General features: G+C 37.3%; 1 protein-coding gene across 2 annotated transcripts in view; it reads left to right on the top strand.

Annotated features, from left to right (window-relative positions):
• The window catches only part of fam49a (family with sequence similarity 49 member A), a 38240-nt gene that overhangs the window by 10960 nt on the left and 4360 nt on the right, over nt 1-22920 (top strand). Inside the window, exons 2-3 of one of the 2 annotated variants that reach the window (XM_041975184.1) lie at nt 16231-16286; nt 21247-21326. In XM_041975184.1, the coding sequence (XP_041831118.1) occupies nt 21254-21326 (73 nt within the window). In that variant the 5' untranslated portion in view covers nt 16231-16286; nt 21247-21253. Of the gene's footprint in view, nt 1-16230; nt 16287-20939; nt 21020-21246; nt 21327-22920 lie in introns of both variants that reach the window. The other variant, XM_041975185.1, reaches the window with a different exon arrangement.

The following is a 22920-nucleotide window of genomic DNA, read 5'->3' as shown; positions in this document are numbered from 1 at the left end:
AGCTATTGATCACATTTCACCCCACAGAGTTACACTACCACTACCATTCCTGAAAAATTGTTGACAATATAAGTGATGGCGCTCAGGGTGCCAATGATCTAGCAGAGTCTTTGGGGTTAATGCACAGAGATAAACTTCTATGCTGACAACAGTTCTATACAGCGGTTGATTATTTGTTGTTTAAGATGATTTATGGTGATTATGCTTCAACTAATTGACCCAACAAGTCAAAATCCACTGATCTGATCCTCGCTGGGTCATCTATAGCAGTTGCAGGTTTTCTTAAAAGGCATAAAGATAATCTTTTAGGACTCTGCTGCTTGAATAAGGCTAACTTGTCTGCTTTAATCTAAGGAAAAGAGCCTGTATTGTTGAAGACTGCTTAATGCAGTCACATACACACTTGTTAACAGTAGTTTCACACTAGAGTCAGTCACACGCAGACATGGTTTCCTTTGTATCTGCAGTGCTGTTGACATGCCGAACTTGGCAGAACAGAAGTGGCATTGAACAGAGACGTAGGAGGAATTTTTACGCCTGGAGTCCCACTCTAAGCAGCAGTAGCTTGTAGTAGCCAGACTGCCCCTCTGCCTCCTCCTCCATTTTTTTTTACTTGTATTTTTTGCTTGATTTTTTTCCCCCCTCCGACTATTGTTCTCTGCTTGCATTCAGATGCTTTGGCAGTCTCTCTCTCTTTTTCCCACTTTCTTTCTCTTGGCATTAACTGAAGCCTTTTTTAGTTGTTTACTACATCCACAGGCAGAAAAAAATGGCCACAGTGAGTTTTTGTCTCTGTTGCCATCATCAGCTTCCCTCTCTCTCTCTTGTCTGCACCAGAGGCCAGATGTGAAAAAACGATAGTGCGGAGTTTGTACTGAGCAAGTGTAAAAATTTGTGAGCAAAGCCCAGCTGGCTGAACCAGAGGGCACACAGAGCCAGCAGCTTAGTGTAGCTGGATATATGATGCACTGCGGGTACTTCAAAATGAACCGATGTGTGACACTACAGTGATCTCTAAAGAATTCTTCAGTATTTAGATCACGGTTGGTGGACCAGAACAGCTGGTATGTGAAGTAGAAAGGACTAAAAGTGTCAGAGATGCACTGATGGTAAGCAAGGCTGCCATTGTGGTGGTGCTGGGCAGGTTTACCCTTCTCCACCCTGCCCTCCCTCTCTCCTACAGCATCTCCCCTTAACCCCCCACCCCCCGGTCTGTGTCCATATTAGGGCAAAATTCAGCCAACCTCCCCTCAAGCTGAGCTCAGCCCCCCCCTAAACACGCCCTGCTGTCACATTCGCTCCAGCAAAGTGAGCCTGAGGGAGACGCAGCTCCCCTAACCCAATTTTAATGCCTGTTTTCCTGGCCAGTCAAAACAGGAGAGGGATTTTAAAAATGGATACAGAACGATGAGGCGAGTTTTGTTGTTTCTGTGTGAGGACTGGCTGCTGGGTTTCATTAACCTGTGAATATGCCTCCCTTCAAAGTGCCTCATAGGTTTTAGCAGCTTTTAGATCTGTTTTTTTAAATCAGTATGAAATACTTTATAATATGATATAGAAAATATTTACAAAAAAAAATACATAATGACATATTTTATATCAAATGTAAGTATAAAATTTTAATTATATAAATACAATCATAAATTATGACAGTTTTTATAATTATATAGAATTTAACTTATAAAATAAAATATTTTATATAAAATAAAAACTATGTAAACTATAGAATACTTTATTTTTAGTTTACATCAGATACTTTAATATAAAATATAAATGATTTAATATTAAAATCTAAATTATTTAAAATACAAATATATGACAAATTTATATAATAAATTTAATGGAAATATAACTGATGTAAAATATAAAATACATTTACAGCTACTTTGAAGAAGCCTCTGCATGAACACACTTTTGTTTCCTCACTGTGTTGTGTAGATGATGTGAAGTATCGCCTGTCATGTTCAGCAGCTTTTGCAGCATTGGAGTCCAGGATACAACCCTGCAGCCATGTCTAAGTGAAACACATAATACTAAATTCTCTGTTTTCCTTCTGTGTCCTTGTTTTTGCCACAAACTCCATTTTGTTAGCTAAAATTTCCAGAGTGGTTGGAAGAAATGGTTGGACTTTTCTCTCTGCCTGCATTGTCTTTGTTTCCTTTCAACTTACGTTTTTCATTTTCTGAAGTAGAATAAAACAGGACATTCAGGCTGGTGTGATGGGAATGCCCAGATTCTGCCAGTCGAAGGGTCTGTATGCTCCTAATGTCCAACGACACACTGCAGAGATTAATGAAGTTTAACTTTGGGGTGTAAATTTTCATCAAGAAGACCAGGAAACGGATTATAGTTCGTCACAACAGCTGAAAAGGTGTTTTAAATAACACCGGTGATAGACACCAGTTAAACAAATGGTTCGTGCTCACCTGTCATTTTCCTGGACATTCCCAAACAAAAAGATATTTAGGTCATTGTTGATGATTTAGGTTTCCTTCTGTTTATGCAGAGTCCCTTTCACAGGACATGGTTTGACTTAACAGACAGGAATGACGGGGTGGGCTTACAGACAGGTTTAATATGAAATACACCCACTTTTTTCTTTGCAGCTGACAGAATTTATGTGGTTAGGATGTGAATGCACATGGCGGCATATATGCTGTTTCTCTGAATTTATTTAGAAAAGAATGCAAAAAAAAAAAAAACATAGTTGAAGCAGGAAAACTGGACATAAATATAAAGTGTTACTGCTAACACATTGTGTATGTGCAAGGATGAAACCTCTAATTAGGTTATGTTAGGTTACTGATCTGTAATTACTTGATATAGGAAGGCGTTCCCCCATACAAAACACATCCCTTTTACTCCTGCTAAAAATATGAGGACAAGCTTGATGAGTTAATCTTGTAGTTTCTAGATGGTGGTTGGGAAATCGGTCAGGCTGAAATGTAATGAAATTCTCAATTTATGACTGCATAACTTATTTATTTACCTACGACTATTATATGCCTCAAATTTAAAATTTGACTTTTTCTGAAGATACTGAATATAATTTCTTTAGACTTTGCTGGAAAAGGGGGTTTCTATTTATTTTCTGCTACACGGACAAACTTTGAGACACAGCTCAGCCAGAGCTGAAAAGCATTTGCCTTGTTGTCATTTTCCTCCTGAAACTTTGTGTTTAACACAAAATTCCTGTAATATAAATTATTTTTCATTTATTCTTACTTTCCCTTAAAATTATTGAGGTGTTAGCCACTTGGTTATATAATGCTCCTGGTTCGTATGTGATCTAATTATTGTGCACATCATGATTCATAAGAGAAAATGGTTCTTCCTTATATCTTGTTCACGTGTGTTTGGGTAAACATAAAGTTGGTTTTCAGTTGAAGATGCAAACTTAAACCAGATTCCGCGAGCTGCAGATCAGGTTCAGCCAGCTTTGTGTTTTACATATGTGACAGCACTTCCTGTTGGAGTTGTGATTGTATACTCTAATACTACGACAGCAAATCTCTAATGTTTCTTGTTAAATGTCAAATAGAGGGGACAAAATACCTAACTTTAGTAACTCAAGCCTGGCAGACATTGCAAAAAAATGTAGCAAAGAGGAAGTGTACCGTTTACAGGAATAGTTGTAGTGAAGTGATTGTGCTATTACAAACAGGAAGCTGTGCTGTACCTGCATGAGAACAAAGGAACTGAATACAGCTCTCACACACTTCAGAAACATGAGGTTGGTAGCATTGATGAATTATACGTACTGTATATGTCTCCTCTTCAAACTGGGCTGTCATTTAAGGCAGGGATGTTAAACTCAGTTTGATCTCAGGTGGGCCAGACTAGTATATAGCAGAATAATAGCCTATAGATCATAAAAACGAAAATTTTTCCTTTTATTATTTAGTTGTTTACCTTTAGTGAGCTATCATTTTATAATAGAAGTTATGGACAGCCTGAAATTTCTTGAGAAATAATTGAAACAATTGAGAAACAATTAATCGTGTTAACGCCACGATTTGATAATCATAAAAATGACTTTATCGTCACTTTCTATAAAAGATTCTCTAAAGCGTTTCTGCAGATCAGTGCAACGTCCGTACAAACGAAAACAAAGTTACATCCACGTATTGCTGCTTGTGTTGCTTCGTTTTCGTTCTGAGTTGCAGAACAAGTGTGTTTCAGTACGGCAGAGTACTGAACAGAGTAAATCATCCTAGTCTTTTTCTTCTGACTTCCTTGTCATTGTGGATGACGGCTCACCAGACTGTAAGCATGACATAAAAGGTTGCAGAGAAAGAAAGAAATGCATTGAATATGTTTCACCATCTACAAGAATAACCAGCAGCTTTATCCACTATCGGCATATGTTGCTGTTAAATTATACAAATGAGAAAAACTACATACGTCTTTTTTTTTTACAGATAGTTTCATTGTTCAAATTTAACCAGCTCAACATGAGGTTGATGCTTTTTAGTCATCAGTGTGCAGTTGTCTGTAGAAGAAACCATATTTAAATGCATATATTATGTATTTATTTCCACTTTTCCAGTATTATGTTTCAAACATCAGCTATTCTGCTAAAAGAAATTAAAGCTAGCTAGATTTTTTTTCCTGTGTTTCTAAATTCTCTACTCAGTTTCTAAAGTTGAAAAGCATTTTTATAATGTAGTTTCCAGAAAGAAGCCTCACAAGTCCAGGTAGAGGTCCTGTAGCCTTTTCCATATGTTTTATCCAGAGTCAATATGTAGATTTATTTGTTGTTTACAGAGCAGAGAAGATTTAATTAGAATGAGACTTCAGTTTCTATATTATTTTATGTTGGCATCAAAAGACCTAAACTAAAGCTAAGAGACATATAAGGAGTGTTCATGTGATTTTACACATTTATAGTGTTGTGAAATTGACACATAATAATAGCGATTGTCGTAAAATTGTGATTATTTCTTTGACAATAATCGTACCAAGAAAATCTGTATTTCACACCTTTCTACCAAATGGATGTGACAAATCAATATATATTTTACTTATTCTCCCTTCGAATACATACACTTATGGAAAGTGCAGACTCTTGAGATTAAATGATGCATACCGTTCCAGGCTACAACCATAACTATAGACTCAGTAAACACTTATTTTAGACCAGCTGCAAATGCAGCTATCATTGAAGCCTTACTGTGCTCCAGTAGCAGATGATACAGTCTTGTTACATCAGCAAATGCCCAGTAAAAGTAGTCCAGTAAAATAGTTGCTCCACAACAAGTCTTTTATCCATATAATATGTTTGCAGGATTTTAAGGGGTTAACTGCTTCTTTTTGGGGGAGAACTGGCCGAGAAGGCACGCTTTAGCAATCAACACATATAAACACAGAACACAATAAAGCAGTTAAATAAAACAGGTGCAAAACAGATTAAATCATCTTAATAGTAGCGTTTATAGACTTTAGGTAAGAGTTCATAATAAAGGACTTTAAATATGACCAAAAGTTGACTGAGTGTGGTGAGTGTGGTGGTTAGCACCACAGCCTCACAGCAAGAAGGTCGCTGGTTCGAATCTCAGCTGGGGGGAGGTTCTCTCTGGGTACTCCTCCCATCATCCGAAGACATGCATGTTAGGTTAATTGATGACTCTAATAGCGAGTAATGCGACTATATATGTGACTACATCCCTGCTTCTCACCTGTTAATCCTGGGATAGGCTCCAGCTTACCTGCGACCCTTAATGGCCTAAGCGGTACAGAGAATGGGGGGAATAAAAAGAGTATTGAAGGCTAGAGGGACTGTAAAGAAAATGACAGTATTTGCTGTTATAAAATGCTTATAAAGTGAATGTATGTACTTGCCATTACGTGCTACCAAGTGTATGATAATTAGTTATTTACCTCCTACGCTCCTAAAACTCCACAGTGCCTCAGTTCACTGAGCTGTAATAAATCCATCATCCACTCACCGGCTGTTGCTGAGCAGAGTAGAACAAAGATGCTCCAGACAAACGCATTCATTTGCTTATGGGAAAGATGGCATTCTTCCAGCCCATTGAACTCCCTTTGAAGGTTAACTGTTGTCTAAACCCTTGAAGGGTATTGCCTGTAGAAGGCAGACCACCTCCAGCCAGATGTGCCCCACCCTCCTGTTCCCCCACCCTATGTCATCTCCTCTCTCCATCCTTGTCAGGCTGCTGAAAGGTCATTTTCTTGCCATCAAAGGCATTTGCGCTCTTATTCACAACATGCTTTGTCCATCTGCGAGCTGGACACTGTGAGCCAGAGGTCGCCGCACCTGGGATTTGTGGATACTCTTTACACACTCACACGGCTGCATACCAACTGTTGTTGCGTGACCTGAAGTCACGCTGGAAATGTGCATTTTCTAGGGATGGACACGATGCTCGTTCATGTAAATAATTGATTTATGCTTCAGTTCTGTGAACAGCAGCAGCTGTCTCTCCATCCACACCATCTCTCCAGAACTCCTGCTGCCAGTTTTCTGAAACAAAGGAGAAATTAAAGAATTTCCTGATTGAAAGTGGTCTGTTTGGTGGTCAAGATGGATAGAAAAATAAGTGGTTTACACCTAGAAGGTTATGTTTTCCCTGCAATTGTCTATACTTTGTGGTAGCCATGTAAAATGTAAATGAAAGCAAATTTTTGATTATTTAAACCTTAAATGGAGCATTAAGAAAACAATAGGTTTTGACTGAAAGTGGGTCATGGCCTGTTCTTCCCTCAGGACAAGTGAATAACTTGACTGAGCGCAAAGGAGCGTTCACATTATGAATCGCTGCTTGCATTCTCTACATTGCAAAATTAGAAGAGATACTATGTGGTTTTCCTTTTCAAAAGAGCATTGTGTTTCTAAACTGATGATAGAGCATTGAGTATTTTCTCTAAGCTGTCTTCTAAATACTTTCTGTTGACCTCGATGGAAGATGTCATGTCAGAGAAAGGCGGTGGGGGGAATTTGATAAGAGTAGCTGCAGTGACACTAAGCTGTGATAAGGATCTGTACAAGTGAAACCACAGAATACTCTCCTATTATCATCTAAGTGTCTATTATTATGACAAATTGTAAAAAACCTTAACTTTAAGTAGATATGATCTGTCTGGGTGTTGTTCCTTTGACAGATTGATGAAGCATTCATCTTACAAATCTCATGTCTATACAGGGCTTAAGTAGATTTATTATAACAAATCTTTTGTGTTTTTTTTCCCCCCCAAGCCTGCAAACAAAACGAATGACTAAACAGGATTTAAACAGGAGAATTCAGATTCTGTCTACAAACAGTCATTCCTCATTTATCGATATTTTCTTCCAATGAGCCAGTTGTTGTTTTAGTTCTCTAGTATTGCTAAAAGACTTTCTGTTGTCTTTATGTTGGATGTTGGGTATTTTTCTCTTACTGTTGGTCAAGCTGAAATATTCCTGTTCCAATAACCAGCCCATCAGTTGGTGAATCTACATGAGGGGAAACAAGCAAGCAACTTGAGGAATGTATTAAAACTTTAATTGCATCTCTAAGCAATTTGTTACTAGCAGACTAGCTACATCATCTAATTTGTTGCCCTTCCTTTGTTTGTATCTACAAAAAATACCAAAGATATCAGTTTGTCAAGCACCAACAAGGTGATTCTCAGAGAGCTATTAGAAAAAAATTGTGTTTAACTATTTACAGCAGATAAACAGCATCTGAAAGTAAGATGGAATAGAAAAAAATCTAGCAAAGACCAGAGGCAGGACCTGAGAGATGCGCCTGGACTTTCAGTTGATCCATCTACTGCTGGACAAAGGGGTGATGGTCTCTATGGAAGGGTGGCTGTTAAAAAGGCATTGTTAAGAAAGGGTACCAGGAAGAAAAAGGCTGAGGCTTCATGGAGTGATGTCCTCCCCGGAGCCCAGACCTCAACAATATTGAAGTAGTGTGGGATCATCTGGACAGAATGGAATAAAAGGCAGAAAACATCTGAAGAAGAGCTTTGGAAAGTCCTACAAAAAGTCTGGAGAGTTATTTCTGATAACTTTTTAAAGAAATGACAAGAAAGCCTGTTTAAAGTTTCAGTGTGTAACAAAATCAGTGATAAATAATTTATATACATCCTTAAAAACTATATCTATTGGTATATAATCACTTTATTAAAATGCCTGTTGTGTTTTTATTCTCTTAGAATGAGCCATTCATCTACTTGTCATGGGTCCTCAAACATGGCAGCTGCCATGAAGTGAAGCTCTGAGCTTTACCTGAGTGTTTACCAGTCGTCTGCACCGGAGGCCACTGCATCCACTCGCATGAGAAAACATGTTTATGTTTTCTAGAAGAATTTTGGCCACTGGCAGCCACTGTCCATTCATCTTTACTGCTAGATGTCAGTAATTCTTTTGCACTGGACCTTCAAAGGCCCATTTTTGCTCTATTTTCATACGTAAATAGGTATGTCTGTTGAAACGTCCCTGGTCTCTTACTGTCATGTGTCCCATGGTTGTTTGCCAAAACATGCACCAGACAGTAGTTTGTAGTTCAGCTCAGAGTTCTGATGTCGGCTACAGACAATAGCAAAGATGGCGATGATGGAGGAAATCATGATGATGTACACTCTCAAAAAGAGACATAAAAGGAGGCAGAAGGATAGACAACGATGGTCTGCGCTGCCTTTAAATAAATTGTGGCCTCTTTAGCTTCTTTATTCCATTTGCTGGTTGCAGCCATACAGCTCAATACTGCCCCTCCAGTTTCCGGTTGTATTACTGTGTTTACCCGTCAGAGTAGGCATCCGCAAGGGTCCCGAAAACAGACCAAATTACAGATGTAAAAGGCACAGAAGATATATTAAATGCTCTGTATACATTTAATGTAGAGAATAAATAGGTCTTAATAGGTTTCAGACTGTGTTGAAAAATAAAGCTGCTCAGACAAAATATTCAGTTTTAAGCGCCTTAGCATTGGATAAACTCTGTTTTTGCCTCTTGTACTGTATTTCCAACTATGATTTTACATGTTTAATAAATTCCTGCACTTATATCCCACTATCCTACAGTTTTGTACTGTAGATGGCTTTTGCTATTTTCCAGTGCTCTGTGCGTTCTGGTTATGAGGCACACTGTGAAAACAGCTGATTTTAGAGGCAGATAAAATAGGCTCACAAGTATCTGCTGTTATGGGCCCTTTAACCTAGTGGGATATGGAGTCTTTTGTTTTATTTTATAAACTTTGGTTCTAGTCATTTATAGCTGTGAATTAACTGGACCCTGTCAACTGCAAGTAATTAGTCTCTGCATGTTGAACAGTATGAAGTATCAAGGAGAGAAATTATAGATTTATCCATCTATTCTTTTGTTTTGTTAACACTTAAAGTAGAAATTACATAGGTAATAAAATTGGAACTATACTCACTATATTATAGTAATAATATAAATAATACTGTTAGGAGAATCCCCTAATTGCTCTGTCTTCTGAGCAACCCTAAAATCTGCAGTCCTGAATTATGTATTAATGAGCTCTGCAGCTCTAACAGCTTTCCATGACACTACTACAGGGGGAATGTGAGACTTGATAATGACTCAACAACTTAAGCATCATTTAATTTCTACATTCAGCTGAAAAGTCATGTCACACATAACTTAATCGCAAATTAATTTTCCACAAATTACACAAAAAAAACCCACCAGGAACAAAAAAAATCAGCTTCTGAAATGTCCTGATGAAGTAAATAAAGACGAATTTACGCCGTGAAGTCGCTGTAAATATTCTTAAAGCTCAGATCACAGATAACATGTTGACATTAACAAAACATACAAAGAATATTGGATCCACTTCAAGTCGTAATAAGCCTCAGAATTTAGGCTACTGCAGTCCCGGGTAGATCCAGAGTTCAGCTGTGCACATTGCTGTGACGGACATGAAGTTCTCAGTATAACACAGGTGTTTCCATCTTCACCTCCCTGAGAGAGTTTAAAAAAACGCTGATATTTCTGTCTTATTTTTAAAGTTGGTGTGTCTTCAGCAGAGATGCCAGTAACGCGTTACAAAGTAACGCGTTACAGTAATCTGACTACATATTTTAACAAAATATAATCTAACGCGTTAGGATGTCCTACAATGTAATCAAATTACCGTTACTCTTCATATTCGTCCTGCGTTACTTCGGCACTCCCCACTCCTTTCACATATGATTTGAAATCAAGCGCCGTGGACGAAAGTGTATTTATCTAACTCAACACACCTTCTCATTAACGGTGGTACAGAAATTTTATGTACTCGTAAGCATGCAGTTACCTTTCTTCGCTGAAACTTGACCTTTTTTAAATCGACAAACACAAATCATTCACTGCACATGACTTTAGAAAAAAATATGATATAGAAACTTATTACCCTGGTGCATGATGGGAGGTCCGCCTCTCCACTTCCCTCATCAGAACCTATTCCAAACCGAATTGATTTTTTTTTTAATAAGTCCGTTACTATTTCATTATTTTCTCATGTGTAAACGTAAAACATAATGCAGATTTGTCTTATGCTTTTTTTTTTTTTTTTTTTTTCGTTTTTTTTTCCCCCGTAATTTTCAAAACTTGCAAGCTGCCTCTGGAACTGAGGTGGACGTTAAAGTCCGGTTATCGGAGAACGTGACATGAACTCATGTATTTACTTATGATGGTAGGGAAGAAGCACTGAATGATTTACAAAGTTAATAAGAGACTGACTATGTTCATAGAAGGTGAAAAACAATTAAAAGTTACAAGTTGCAAAACATTGTAAAGTCACCATTCGTAACTAATGCACTTTCAGTAAAGTATATGCGAAAAAAAATCGATTGTCATTTTTTTGTTTGGGGGGTTTTAACTAATAAAGTAACTAGTAATCTAACTTAGTTACTTCTAAACCTTAGTAATCAGTAAAGTAACTAGATTACTTTTTAAAGAAGTAATCAGTAATCAGTGGTCAGATTACTTTTTCAAGTAATCTGTGGCATCACTGGTCTTCAGACGTGTTGTCTAGGTAGTTATAATTTAGCTGGTCCAAAAGAACATGCTAAAAGGGAAATAGGATTTATGAGAATATTCTAACACTGGAAATTCTGACAGTGTTGCAGACAGATTTTGGTCTGGAGTATCGGCTAAGAGGGCTCGTTTCTGCTGAAGAGGACTTCTGATCATAGAGCTGCTGTTCAGTCTGTCCTGAACGTCTTCATGGAGCAAATTAGCAACAACTTTTAGTTCAGTTTGAAGATCCTACAAACAGGGCTACATATACACCCGTCATGCTCATCAAGATGCAGCATATAAGCAGAACAACCCAAACTGGAGATACCTACATCTTCCTTCACCAGTCACATTGTGGCCCAGGATTACAGCATTTTAGCCAGCAGATTTTTCCAGAATTATCTTTGATAGATAGAGACTGACTGGCCAGAACGATGAACTGGAGCAACTTTTTCCTGGGCTTATCCCTTCGGTTTTCACTTGTCTGCTTCAGGAGTGTGTGATGCACTAGTTTCTCTTTCCTTGACTGTAGTTGCTGTCTTGCTTTTATTTTATTTCCAGACTAAAATAATAAAATTAATGACATGCTAAAGTAGCAAAGGCAGCTCATTCCCCATCAGACCTGTAGGTGCAGGTGTGTGAGGACAAGCATCTAAAATAGAAACTTCGAGTAAACAACAAAATCACATCATTTTATATATATGTATATACACGTTGTACTAATAATAAACGCTTTGAATCTTGAATACACGTTCTAATGGGTATATTTCACGAGTTGACTTGTATCAACATATTTTGGTAGGCTTTAACCAGCATAATACATCGTTATTGTTAAGGTGGATCAAGAAATTCAGCCTGATATCCATGAATCTAGCTTGACAGCATTTTGAGTAAATAGTAATGATTGTTTGACCTTTTACAACCAAGTATCTCCAGACCACAGATAAGTATAGTTTTTTCTCTCTTGTTTAACTTCAATGTCTGCTACAGCTTCACTTTCCAAACTCCCTCCGTCCATTTTCACACATGAACTTCTCCAATAACACAGCTGCTTTGCTGGATGTTTGCTGGTGTAGCAGTGAAAAAGCTCCCCCAACAATTTCCTGCTGCACCACATTCCCAGCATTGTCTAGTTGTGACACCAGTGTTGTGACAAATTTATATTATAACAAAAAAATAAATAAAAATAAAACAAATAAACAGTTTTCAGTATAAATCAGTAAATTGTGGCTAAGATGGGGGAAAACACTTGAGGCTGAAACATCTTAGCACCTGACTGCAAAGACAACAAGTGGATTTATTGGGGGGGGAAAAAACAAAAAAACTGAATAATAAAATTTATAATTATAAAAGCTGCAAAATATCTAAAATTTTCCTCTGTGTGGAAAAAAAAGTTTAGTCATTTTACAAATAGAGTAAAAAATAATGAAAAAAATTAAGACAAAAAAAAAACAGAATTAAATATTTTAACAGTAAGTAAAAATATATTAAATAAATTGTATAAAATAAATTAATAATAGTAAAATAAATTAATACATTAATCGGATAAAAAGAAATAAAAATTTTAAAAGGTCTGAAGTGGTTTATATCAAATTAGTCAAAAATGGCTTTAAGGGGTTAAAAATTATGCGTTGAAAGGTGATATGTCCCCAAAAAAAAAAGCTTAATTTCAATATTTGACATGATGGTATCACTGTGTGTTATTCCTTTAAGGTCAGTGGAAAATTCCATTTTCGCTCTCGACTGATGCTTCCTGAAAAACATGTTTATTTTTTAGACGTCTGCACGCATCTCCCTCTGCACTGTCTGACTCCACCACCCGCTGGGATGATTGACAGATTTACTGACTTTATACTGAGCTGAGTGGCTGTTCTGCTGACTGGCCGAATGCATTATTGTTTTACTGAAAGCTTTGCTCACTAGGACGACTACCTGAGGGTGGATGGATGATAGACCGGCTGTGAAATGATGCATGCTGATTAATTCGTGTAAATATAATCATAATCACTGAGCTGTTGAGCTGACTGTCTGGGGACACCTGTCTGGTTTAAAAAAAATAAGGAATTTTTTTCTTTTATTCAAAGTGCAGAGAGGAAAAGGAAAGAGTAGGGATGAAAAAAGCCATGGGGGGGAAAAGATTAGCATAAAGGAGATGAAGCTTCCAGAAGGAGAAAAGTTGGATGTATATTAGGCAGGGTTGGTATGATTATAGTGTCTGCTCCCTTTAACACAGTCTGTGCTGCCCACATGGTGTTTTTGGCAAAAGTTGGGAACTCCAGAGAGGACACATGAGGTGTGACCATGTGTGTCTGCGTGTGCGTATCCATGGATATAGCGTGATGTTTTGGCAAAAGCCACTCATGTGTCAAACAACAGGGAGCCACCACACACTATTTCCTTATAAGGAGAGCATTTAGTGTCTCTGTGGATCATCCATCCATCCATCCACAGCATCACACTCCTTTTTCCCGCACTCTGTTGATGGATGAAAGCCAACACAGTCGGTTTGGCTGCAGCCTTTCACGTTTGACATGTTTTTTTTCCTGTGTAACAGAATTTAAATGCTATCCCTTTTCCCCAGAACTGTTTGCTTGTTCAGAAGAAAGTGGCTTGGACAAAAAACGGCTTCCAATCTTTACATGTTTGAGTGTTAGGAAAAACAAATCATTTGAAATGATTGAAAGTTGTAGATTTAATGATTTAACCAGTCTCAAGGCACTACATTTGTATTTAATACATATTACATAAAAAATAATGGAAAGTATTTTTATGTGATTGTTTTATTTTAACTGTGAATTTCTCAAATTCCAATTTCATGTTTTTGGTTCAAAGCAGCTTAAATAAGTTATTTACTGAACTTATTTTTATATCAGGTTTTTCTTTGTGTTCAGGATGAAAAGTCCCCAAGTGGTGTAGTAACATGGCTTTATACTGTCAGATGGTATTTTGAGACATACTTTTTGGCCTCTTCATTGACCATTGACCATTACTTGACCGTTACCTGGTCCAGTCCAGGGCAAGAGATGCCTCATCATATAGTCTTGTATTTTCTTTGGTAGTTGAAATCTCTCAATATTGTTTTCCCATTGGTACTTTCATAAATTTGTCCATGTTTTGTTAGCAGTGTAAAAGAACATCTTTTAGACCCTAGGGGGCCCACCCCCCAGTTTGAGAACCACTGCACTAAGCTTACAGTATTGTACTAGAATGTTCTGGACCAAGGCTGTAAGTCTTAGTGCTGGGAAGTTGGACTAGCACTATATTTTTCCCAGTTGTGGCGGTATTTGACGGCATTATTTGTTTTTCATGCATGACTAGGTGTTAACCACACGTTCTACTGAGACCATTTACATGACCATCACAATCTTATAACTGGCAGTAATCGGATCCTTGTAATAATTGGATCTGAAGCGTCTACATGCACTTCTGAAATGTGATATTTGGAAAAACCCTGGTCTACGGTTTTCAGTCCATTATTGGATTTCTTGCTGTGTTCGTGCCACCCTGTTGTTTTCTGAAGAAGCAGTCTTTGTTGGACATGGCGGCGCCCACCGTCTTAGCATTAGTTGCTAATGTTGTAGCTAATTAGCCTACAAAATAGACTACATGCACATGCTTTGATTAATTTCTTCTCCAACTTCCCGCTACTGCATGCATATGCTCAGGTGTTAAAAAAATTAATGAAATAAATCCGGTGTGTGGGTGTACATGCACAAAGACATCAGAGTAATCTAGGTGTGTTAATCGCTGCCTGGCTGATTTTGCTTTATTGAATAATTTACTGCAGTAATTCTCTCTCTGTTGATCTCTTTTACACCAAAAATCTGATAGTTATCAGATTATTCAAGTGATCATGTAGACTTTAAGAACAGCTAGCTCAATCAATAAAAAACAACATAATATCTATACACCGTCTATCCATCTTTCTTCACAGTACTTATCAGAACCAGGTCTGCATGGATTGGGATGCTGTTGGTTATCTCAATCCAACGCTTTTTTTTTTCTTAACCAAGGTGACAATAGGTGACCTCTGACCCGAGTGTCCTCCAGCTTTTTCAGTTTTACCTGATGATGTGGAGGGTGTTGATCATAGTTTCCGACATTCTTGGTGCTCCAAAGCATGTTTGCAGCTAAAGTGGTGCAGAAAATTCCTCCTGTTTTTGACATCTGTAGCTCAACAGTTCCCCGTCCGACCTTTTGACACCAAAGTATCTCCAGAACACAGATAAGGATCCTTTTCTCTGTGTCATGTTCAACTTCAGCGTCTTCTACAGCTTCACCTTCTAAACTTTCTCCATTCATTTTCAACATCAACATCTCCCATAACACAGCTGTTCCCTACTCCACCACATTCTGAAAAATGTTTAAAGGCTGTTTAAACCAGCACTTGTGGTATAAGACAAAATAATATAATTTAAAAAAAAAAAAAAAGACAGATTTGCTGTCACCAAAGAAGTGGTCGGACTAAAATTAGCTGCAGCACACAGAGCCATAAAATTACAAATATTTCAGGCCACAACACAGTATGCAATGTAATGTTAACCATCCACAGCAGCTTTATTACTTCTACTTATTTCTTTCCAGACGGTCCACTCCATGATTCAGATTTACTTTGCTGCTGGCCAGTGTCTCATAATGCACTGATGCAAAGAGAAAGTCTGTCTAGCCTGCTGCATTAGTTTGCTATGATTGTCTGCCTTGTTAATGATAGGAAGCAGGTGGAAAATTTTATTAAATACTGCCTTATGTTTCTTTGTTTAAGGATTTCAGACTATAATCATGTCTACCACTGGGTCATAATTGTCACACTGGAGGTGGATGACCCTTTTCTCTGCTTCTTATTTATTTTTCTCCTCACACCCCGGAGGGAGTTAAAGTAGAGTGCATCTAAGTGAACGTTCGCAGCCTCAGCTTGTCACGGGATATTTAAAACTCCAGTAGCCATCCAACAGACAGAGGCTTCATCAGCTTTCTGTAGATATGACAGACAAGCATGTAGATTTCACTGCTGAATAATTTAGTGCCGTGTTTCATGACGGGTGAGGGTTGTATTTGTTTATTGAGTGCATGTATGTGTTAGCAGAAAAGAAGAAGTTGGTTAATTAGGAAGTTGATAGTCCGTCCAATGAGATGAGGGACATGCACGGGTAGGCAGACATTCAGACTGACACAAAATTTAATAACCATCAGTGTGACTGCTTTCCTTCCACTTTATTTCTGCTTGGTCTGGATTGTAATCAGTTTCTTTTGTCTTATTTCAGAGACAGCAAGATAGCGGATGATATAGACAAAAACCTGAGGTCCTCCACCTGAGAAGGTATGTCTCACACTCATGTTTGGGCTAGTGAACACTGTAAGCTGCTGTTAAGGCTCATTAGCCTTTTAACAGTGATGTGGTTTAGACGAGTAGAGATGGGATTAGTCTGCTGTTGTTACATTAAGCCCAAAATCTTTTTCCATGAAAGCGGTTGAAGAGTTCATCCTGTCAGCTTGTTAAAAGAAACTAGCTTGGACAGAGGATTTCCAAACTTTCCATTTAAGGTTCGTAAAAGATGCATCGTATAATTCAGTCTTTGTGTTTAGTGAGGAAAATAAAAGTGACCTAAACTGCAAAGCAGATTCTCTAATCTGCATGAAGATCTGCTAAGTTATCTCCTGTCAGTTTTATTCCGTTTAGTTTACTCAAAGCATTAGGGGCCTTCATTCAGCAAAGCATGAAAACAACAAGATGTAAACCCAGATTTCATGAGACATCATAGTTCACATAAACATGGACAAAAGAAGGTTAATGCTCCGTTTATCTCATCAGAACTACTTCTGTATTAACAAGCATGTTTAGGTAATTCTAACACCTGAAAGATGTTCTTTAAAGAGTTTAAATAATATATTTTTTCCATGTCTGCTAGCTTATGGTCTTTATTTATGTAAAGATGTGTTTTGTTTTGTCACAGTCAGCTGTTGGTGGTATGCAGAAAAGCCAAGGCAGGCTTTTTTTTTTATCAAACAACTGGACACCAGATGATGCAAAGACGACCTTAATGACTCAAATCAAACATGTTTTGTCAGTTTTTAATTATTTAGTTTAGTTTTATGTAACTGCAATAAACATTTTTAGCAATATTTTCACATTAAATATAAACCTGCTGCTGTAAATGATGAAGATGTTGAAGTAATCAGAACTGAATATTTAATTTCAAGTTTACTCATTTGTTTGGTTTACTTCTGTGCGGACAGAGAAAACCAATTTTAACTTTAAAACCAGATACACTGCAACAGAAATGGTTACGTTACAGTTGAAGGTCACATGAGAAGTCTTGGTTTTGTTTTTTTTTTCTCTTTGCTGTCACTGACGACAACAAATTGCTCAGACAGGGAAGTTAAAAATTTCCCTTGTCACTGTTTACTTCAGCACAGTGTGAAATCTACAGAGGCTGGAAGAGTTATTTTCATTTTTATTTGGTCAAAATGCATTTTGAATATTTAGGTTTGTGATTTTCCTCATTTGTATTATTTTATTTAATTTTATTTAATTTTAATTTTTAAATTTAATTGTATCTACATTTATTTGTTTGTTTGTTTGTTTAACCAGGGCTTTCTGTGAAAGGAAATATCTTTTTGTTTCAGGTATATAAGATAAACTTTATTAATCTTGGAGGAAATTTTTGACACTGCTTGTTCCCGCTAAAACAAACTAAATGAATATAAGAAAAAGCAATTGCTAAAATCTATAAATTGATTTTTTTTTTAATTGTTACTAATGTAAAACTTTATAATAATCCTTCATAATCAGTCTGCCTTAGTGTATTTCTGTCACAAGAAGCTCTTTTGCCGCTATTACAACAACTTTCATGAATTTCATTGAAATTCTCATCATTGGCCTATTTCTCACCAGAACACTCTTCTATGCAGTATCGTATTTGTGGCATTCCTCTTAATAATGATAAAAACTCTGAGAAAGAGGAAAGTTAAAGTTTCCACTCTCAGTCAAGGCCACGTAGATGAGAGGCTGTGAAAGAGGAACTGGGTAAACCAGAGAATTCCCAGAGTATTTTCCCTGTCTTGGTTATGAGAACAAAGACTGAAGGGGAGAAAGTCCCATGAAGCAAAGTAGCTCAGCAGATATTCAGTCTGGATTTGACATTTTAGGACACTGTTACCTTTAAATTACACTGTCATGCATCACTTCCTCTTAGCGCATGTAGAGCACATTACACATTAAGCAAAATATATGAAGACAGAGTTTCACGTGTGCTTTGATGTTGGATCATAAGGCGCAACCAGCCGTAACTAATGCTCTAATCCTTCATCATAACATTATGAGGAAAGATATTCCTGTTATATAACTTATACTCATTGATAAATACGAAGTCAGAAATAAACACAAAGACTGGCATTGTTGTAGTGGCAACAAACAATTTTTATGTCTCAGTGCTTTTTTCTTCTTTTGCTGCACATTCCTTTCATTTTCATGTTGCGCTCAAAAAATAAGAAATACAAGATAAAGCTGTCTGCTGTGATTTAGAGAGGGAAAAAACACGTTCTGGTGCGTTTAGATGGATTAGACCTCTGCTAAAATGATATGAAAATGATGTTTCTGCTGTGTGAAATTCAGGGAGTGACGCTATTCATGTTTGTTACAACGAATATAACAAGAATAAGCTGGATGCATGATTTGCCTTCTCATACTTACTCTGATCTCTGCTGTTTTGCGTCGGGATTTCTTGTTCTTTTGCATTTTGTCAATAGAAAAATATCAGTTTAAACAGATGGTGACATGGCAACACTGTGTGAAGAGCTCTGAATTGTGTCTTTCCTTCTAAACTGTAATCTAAGATTACCATAATCATATATTTTCCCACGACAAGCCAATTAGCTTACTAGCACTTTTAGCTTGCAGAGACGCACAGCAGTCTAACAGTGTGAGTACTTGAATGGATTTCCACCAAGAATCTCTCAAAATCGGGAAAATTGACTCATTCACAAATTCAGCTGAAGATGTTATACATAAAAAAGCACATTTAGCCCAGAATTTATTATTTTTTTTATTTTATGTTCTGTGAGCACTCCTGTAAATCTAAATCTTTATCTCTATCCAAACTTTCTGTTTGGATGGTAAACAGCCATTTAAGGATAGTAAAACCAGTGTTTGGTTAGAGACTATTAAGGAACTTGTAGATGCAGGTCATTGTTTGCCCCAAAAAAAAAGAAGAAGAATAAAACAGAGCGTGCCACAGCACATGCTCCAACATGTTACCTCTGCAGTGCAACTTCACTCCTTGTTGGAAAAATGTAAAAGCAAATCAAGGCTGCCCCCTCCTGGTACGTCCATGTGTTTAACTGAGACTGGATTAAGCTGCATTTAATGATAAATCACACATTTTTAAATAATTTTAACTTCTTCAGGAATAAAGCGGCTGCTGCAGGATAGATATTCAGCCTGCTATCATCAGGATTGTCTGTTTTATATCTGAATCTGATGAGTTTAAGATAAGGAATGAATGCCATGGTGGAAAAAGTCGTTTTCTCGCTGGAGGCGATGCAGTGTGATTATCATGCGCACACTGCAGCACAGTGTCTCTTTTGTTGCCCCTCCACTTTGACTTAAATCGAGGGAAGATGGAGCTCTGGATGTGAGATCAATGACTCTGTTTTTGGTGTGAATTTGTGTATTAAAACATGTTTTTTTCTACATACTCATGTTTTCATTTTATGTTCAGACATCACATCTTTCTTCCCGCTTGAAAGCAGCGGTGCTCTGCTGTTCCCCTCGATGAACTGTGAAGTTCAACCTTTAAATGTGATCATGGCCCCATATTATGCCACTGTAGGTTTAAAGCCTGCTGTGATTACAGAGTTTATGACCACCTTTCATGCCTGGGGAGGTCGACTTTTCCCCTGGAAATTACTACCTGCCTTCTGCTTTTTGCCTCCAATAAAAGCTTTATGGTGCGTGACTGTAATTCAGGGCTAGGTTTTTGTGTTTGGCTGCGTTTAGAAAGGCCTGGATCCAACAGAGCTGAGAAACTGGTTCAGAAGCTCTGGGGTTTTATTCGGTAAGGGTGAAGGGATATTGCTTTCTCAGCCTCTTTACTGACCAAGAAACTCATACATGTTCACAGCAGTCAAACCAAAGAATTAGATTCTTTTCTTTCATTGTAATACAAGGATAAAGATGCTTATTTTACCATTTAGTTTTATTTCTAAAGATCTCTCGTTAAGTAAAAAGAGAGATCAAGAACCTGGAAGAGTGAGGGGCTGATTTAAATATAATAACCTGGAACTAAATGCCTCGTTCTCTGCTGTAGCTCCATATTAGTGTTTTTTCATGTTAGTGAAATTGATATCTTTTTGCTTTAAGTTGTTTGTTTGAAATTCTGTTTTCTGAACATTTGCTGCCTGAATAGTTGGTTAATTGAGTTTTTTGCTTGTCGGTTCCTACTTTAAAAATGTCCTTTTTTTCCTTAAAATGGTGAAAGATGAAAACTAAAATGTTGAAATATTGTGGAAAAAATGGTGGAAAAATATATTTCAAGATTGAATTCTATTAATTTTTTATTTATTTTTTTACTTTTTCCTGCAATTAAACAAATTTCATTCATTGATTTGATTCATTTCCTGACGTCCAGCTTACTTTGCTCCAGTTTTTAGACAAGGACTCGACATATATAGAGTTCAGTGTTTGTGCCTCGGACAAAAGTGCAACTGTAAGCTCTCTGAAAGTCGTGGCACCACGTTCCATCTGTCATCTTCTGTAGCTGCTACATCATCAGACACAATACTGACTTTAAATGGGTTTAAAATTGATTTGAATCTAATTATAGAAATGTGTGTGTCAGTCACGTGTTAACAGTGAACATATTCAACTTGCAGGTCATGATGATTCTGTCTGAGGTCAACTACATGTCAGATATATATGTGTGTGAAAATGGACTGTGGTTTAGATTTTTAACATCTGTATTCTGACCATTAGGTTTGCTGGAATGGGTAACCTGCTAAAAGTCCTAACAAGGGAAATAGAGAACTATCCACACTTTTTCCTGGACTTTGAAAGTAAGTGTGGCAGGCGAGTGGAAGAAAACATGGAGAGAGTGGGTCTCTTCTCTTCATGACGAAGTCATGAAGGGGTCTGCCTTCGCTCCGCTCTCTTCTCCTTCGCTTCCTCCCTGCTGCTGTTTCCTCTGTGTGGTTATGACTTCCTGCTCCGTTCAGATAACTTTTTATTACTTTTTAACATCACTTGTGCTTCTCTTCCTTTCCTTTTTCTCTCTCTCTTGCAGAAACCAAATGGGGAATCTGTTAAAAGTGCTCACTTGCACAGAGCTTGAACAGGGGCCAAACTTTTTCCTTGACTTTGAAAGTGAGCTCAGCTAATGCCTGAACTTCTGCCGGACCACCTCTCCTGCTCCCCTCTTGCTCTCTGGTCATTTTTCCTTTAGCCTGGCTGGTCAGGGGTCAGACCATTCAGTGACTGAATTGTCCTTTTTTTGAATTTCTAATGTTGCCTCTGAAAGCTGCTTATTATAATTGATGATTGATTTCAGAAAGGCTTTAAGATGGCAGTCCCATTCTTTGTTCCAAGTTGAAGAATGAATCTGAGCCCTGACCTCTGCTGTCTGCTTTGTGTGCATGCAAGCCTCTGTGTGACATATGAGACATCATTAATCTGCCACCATCTGATTGTTTAAAAGTCTTGTTTGTGGTGCAGATTCTGCAGAATGATCATTAACAAACCAAATAACTGCAGAGTAGCTAAATGACTGCTAGAATAAGCTACCAAATCTGGTTTTGCTGTGACGTCCTGCAAAAGAAAAACACAATACACCTCCTCTGTGGCATTTCAGCTGCTCTCCCACTGCAGCCAACCTCAGGCTTTGTTTGTTCAGCAAAGAGGAAATTATGGGAGTGGAGCCTTTTTGAAATGCAAAACAGACTCCAGACATAGTTTAAATGTCAGTGATGCTCTATATTTAGAGCTGTTATAGTAAGAGTGTGACTCTCTGTGGTTATGATAGTCAAAGCCTGTATTCTGAGTTTCATACAGACAACCCCTAACCCTAACCTTGACATAAGCTGATGCAAAATGACACATTTACAAAATCTAAAAAATGCACTTGTCTCATATATCGGTTCTGCAGTAGCTGCTTGTCTGTTATAAAAATCTCTGCAGCTTTTACAGTCAAATATTAAAACATTGCTGTGCACAGAATTCACACGCTGACAAAACCCCAGAGCCATTCAGATCACAGTAAAGTTTCGTTTCTGTGGGCATATCCAAGATTTACTAGTGTAAAATTGTAAAATATGACCATCTGAAATGGCCATAATAGAAAAACAAATACAGAAGCTACATAAATGTTTCAATAAAGAAACTGATTTTCCAATAAATTCTACTTAAATTAACTGTGTTAAAAACATGTTAAATTAACAAAATGTGAAATTAAAGTATAAATATCACATTTCATATTTTATCATTAAGGTGTTAAAGTGAAGATAAGGGGCAGCAACATTTAATATTTGACTGTAGATGGATTTATGTGGTATAAACGTTTCTCCCTTTCTCCTTCACTCATTCATTGTGCTGAATGTTTCTTTTTTTTCTCTTAATTTTCTGTTCTAAATATTTTTTTTCCAAGCAGCAAAATCATTCAACATAAATGCTTCTTTTCTTATAAAGTTTAAAATTGCTTTCTCTGTTATATGACAGATGTGTTTGGAGGATTTTTTTTTGTTGTTACAATACTTCTTGGTATTAAATCTCATTTTATTGGAAACCCTGTTTATTTCCCTTTTAAATGGAGCCACATCTGTAAGGAAAATGCATTTGTGGAATGAGCATTAGAGTGGAGTTTGCTGCTCTGCTGCTCATCCCACAAATGCATTTTCCTTACAGATGTGGCTCCATTTAAAAGAGAAATAAACAATCTTTCCAGCGATATGAGATTTATTATCAA

Source organism: Melanotaenia boesemani, chromosome 22 (assembly GCF_017639745.1).
Source record: "Melanotaenia boesemani isolate fMelBoe1 chromosome 22, fMelBoe1.pri, whole genome shotgun sequence".
Taxonomy (NCBI): Eukaryota; Metazoa; Chordata; class Actinopteri; order Atheriniformes; family Melanotaeniidae; genus Melanotaenia; species Melanotaenia boesemani.
The sequence above is the reverse complement of the archived record's forward strand: the minus strand, read 5'-3'. Positions and strand labels throughout refer to the sequence as shown.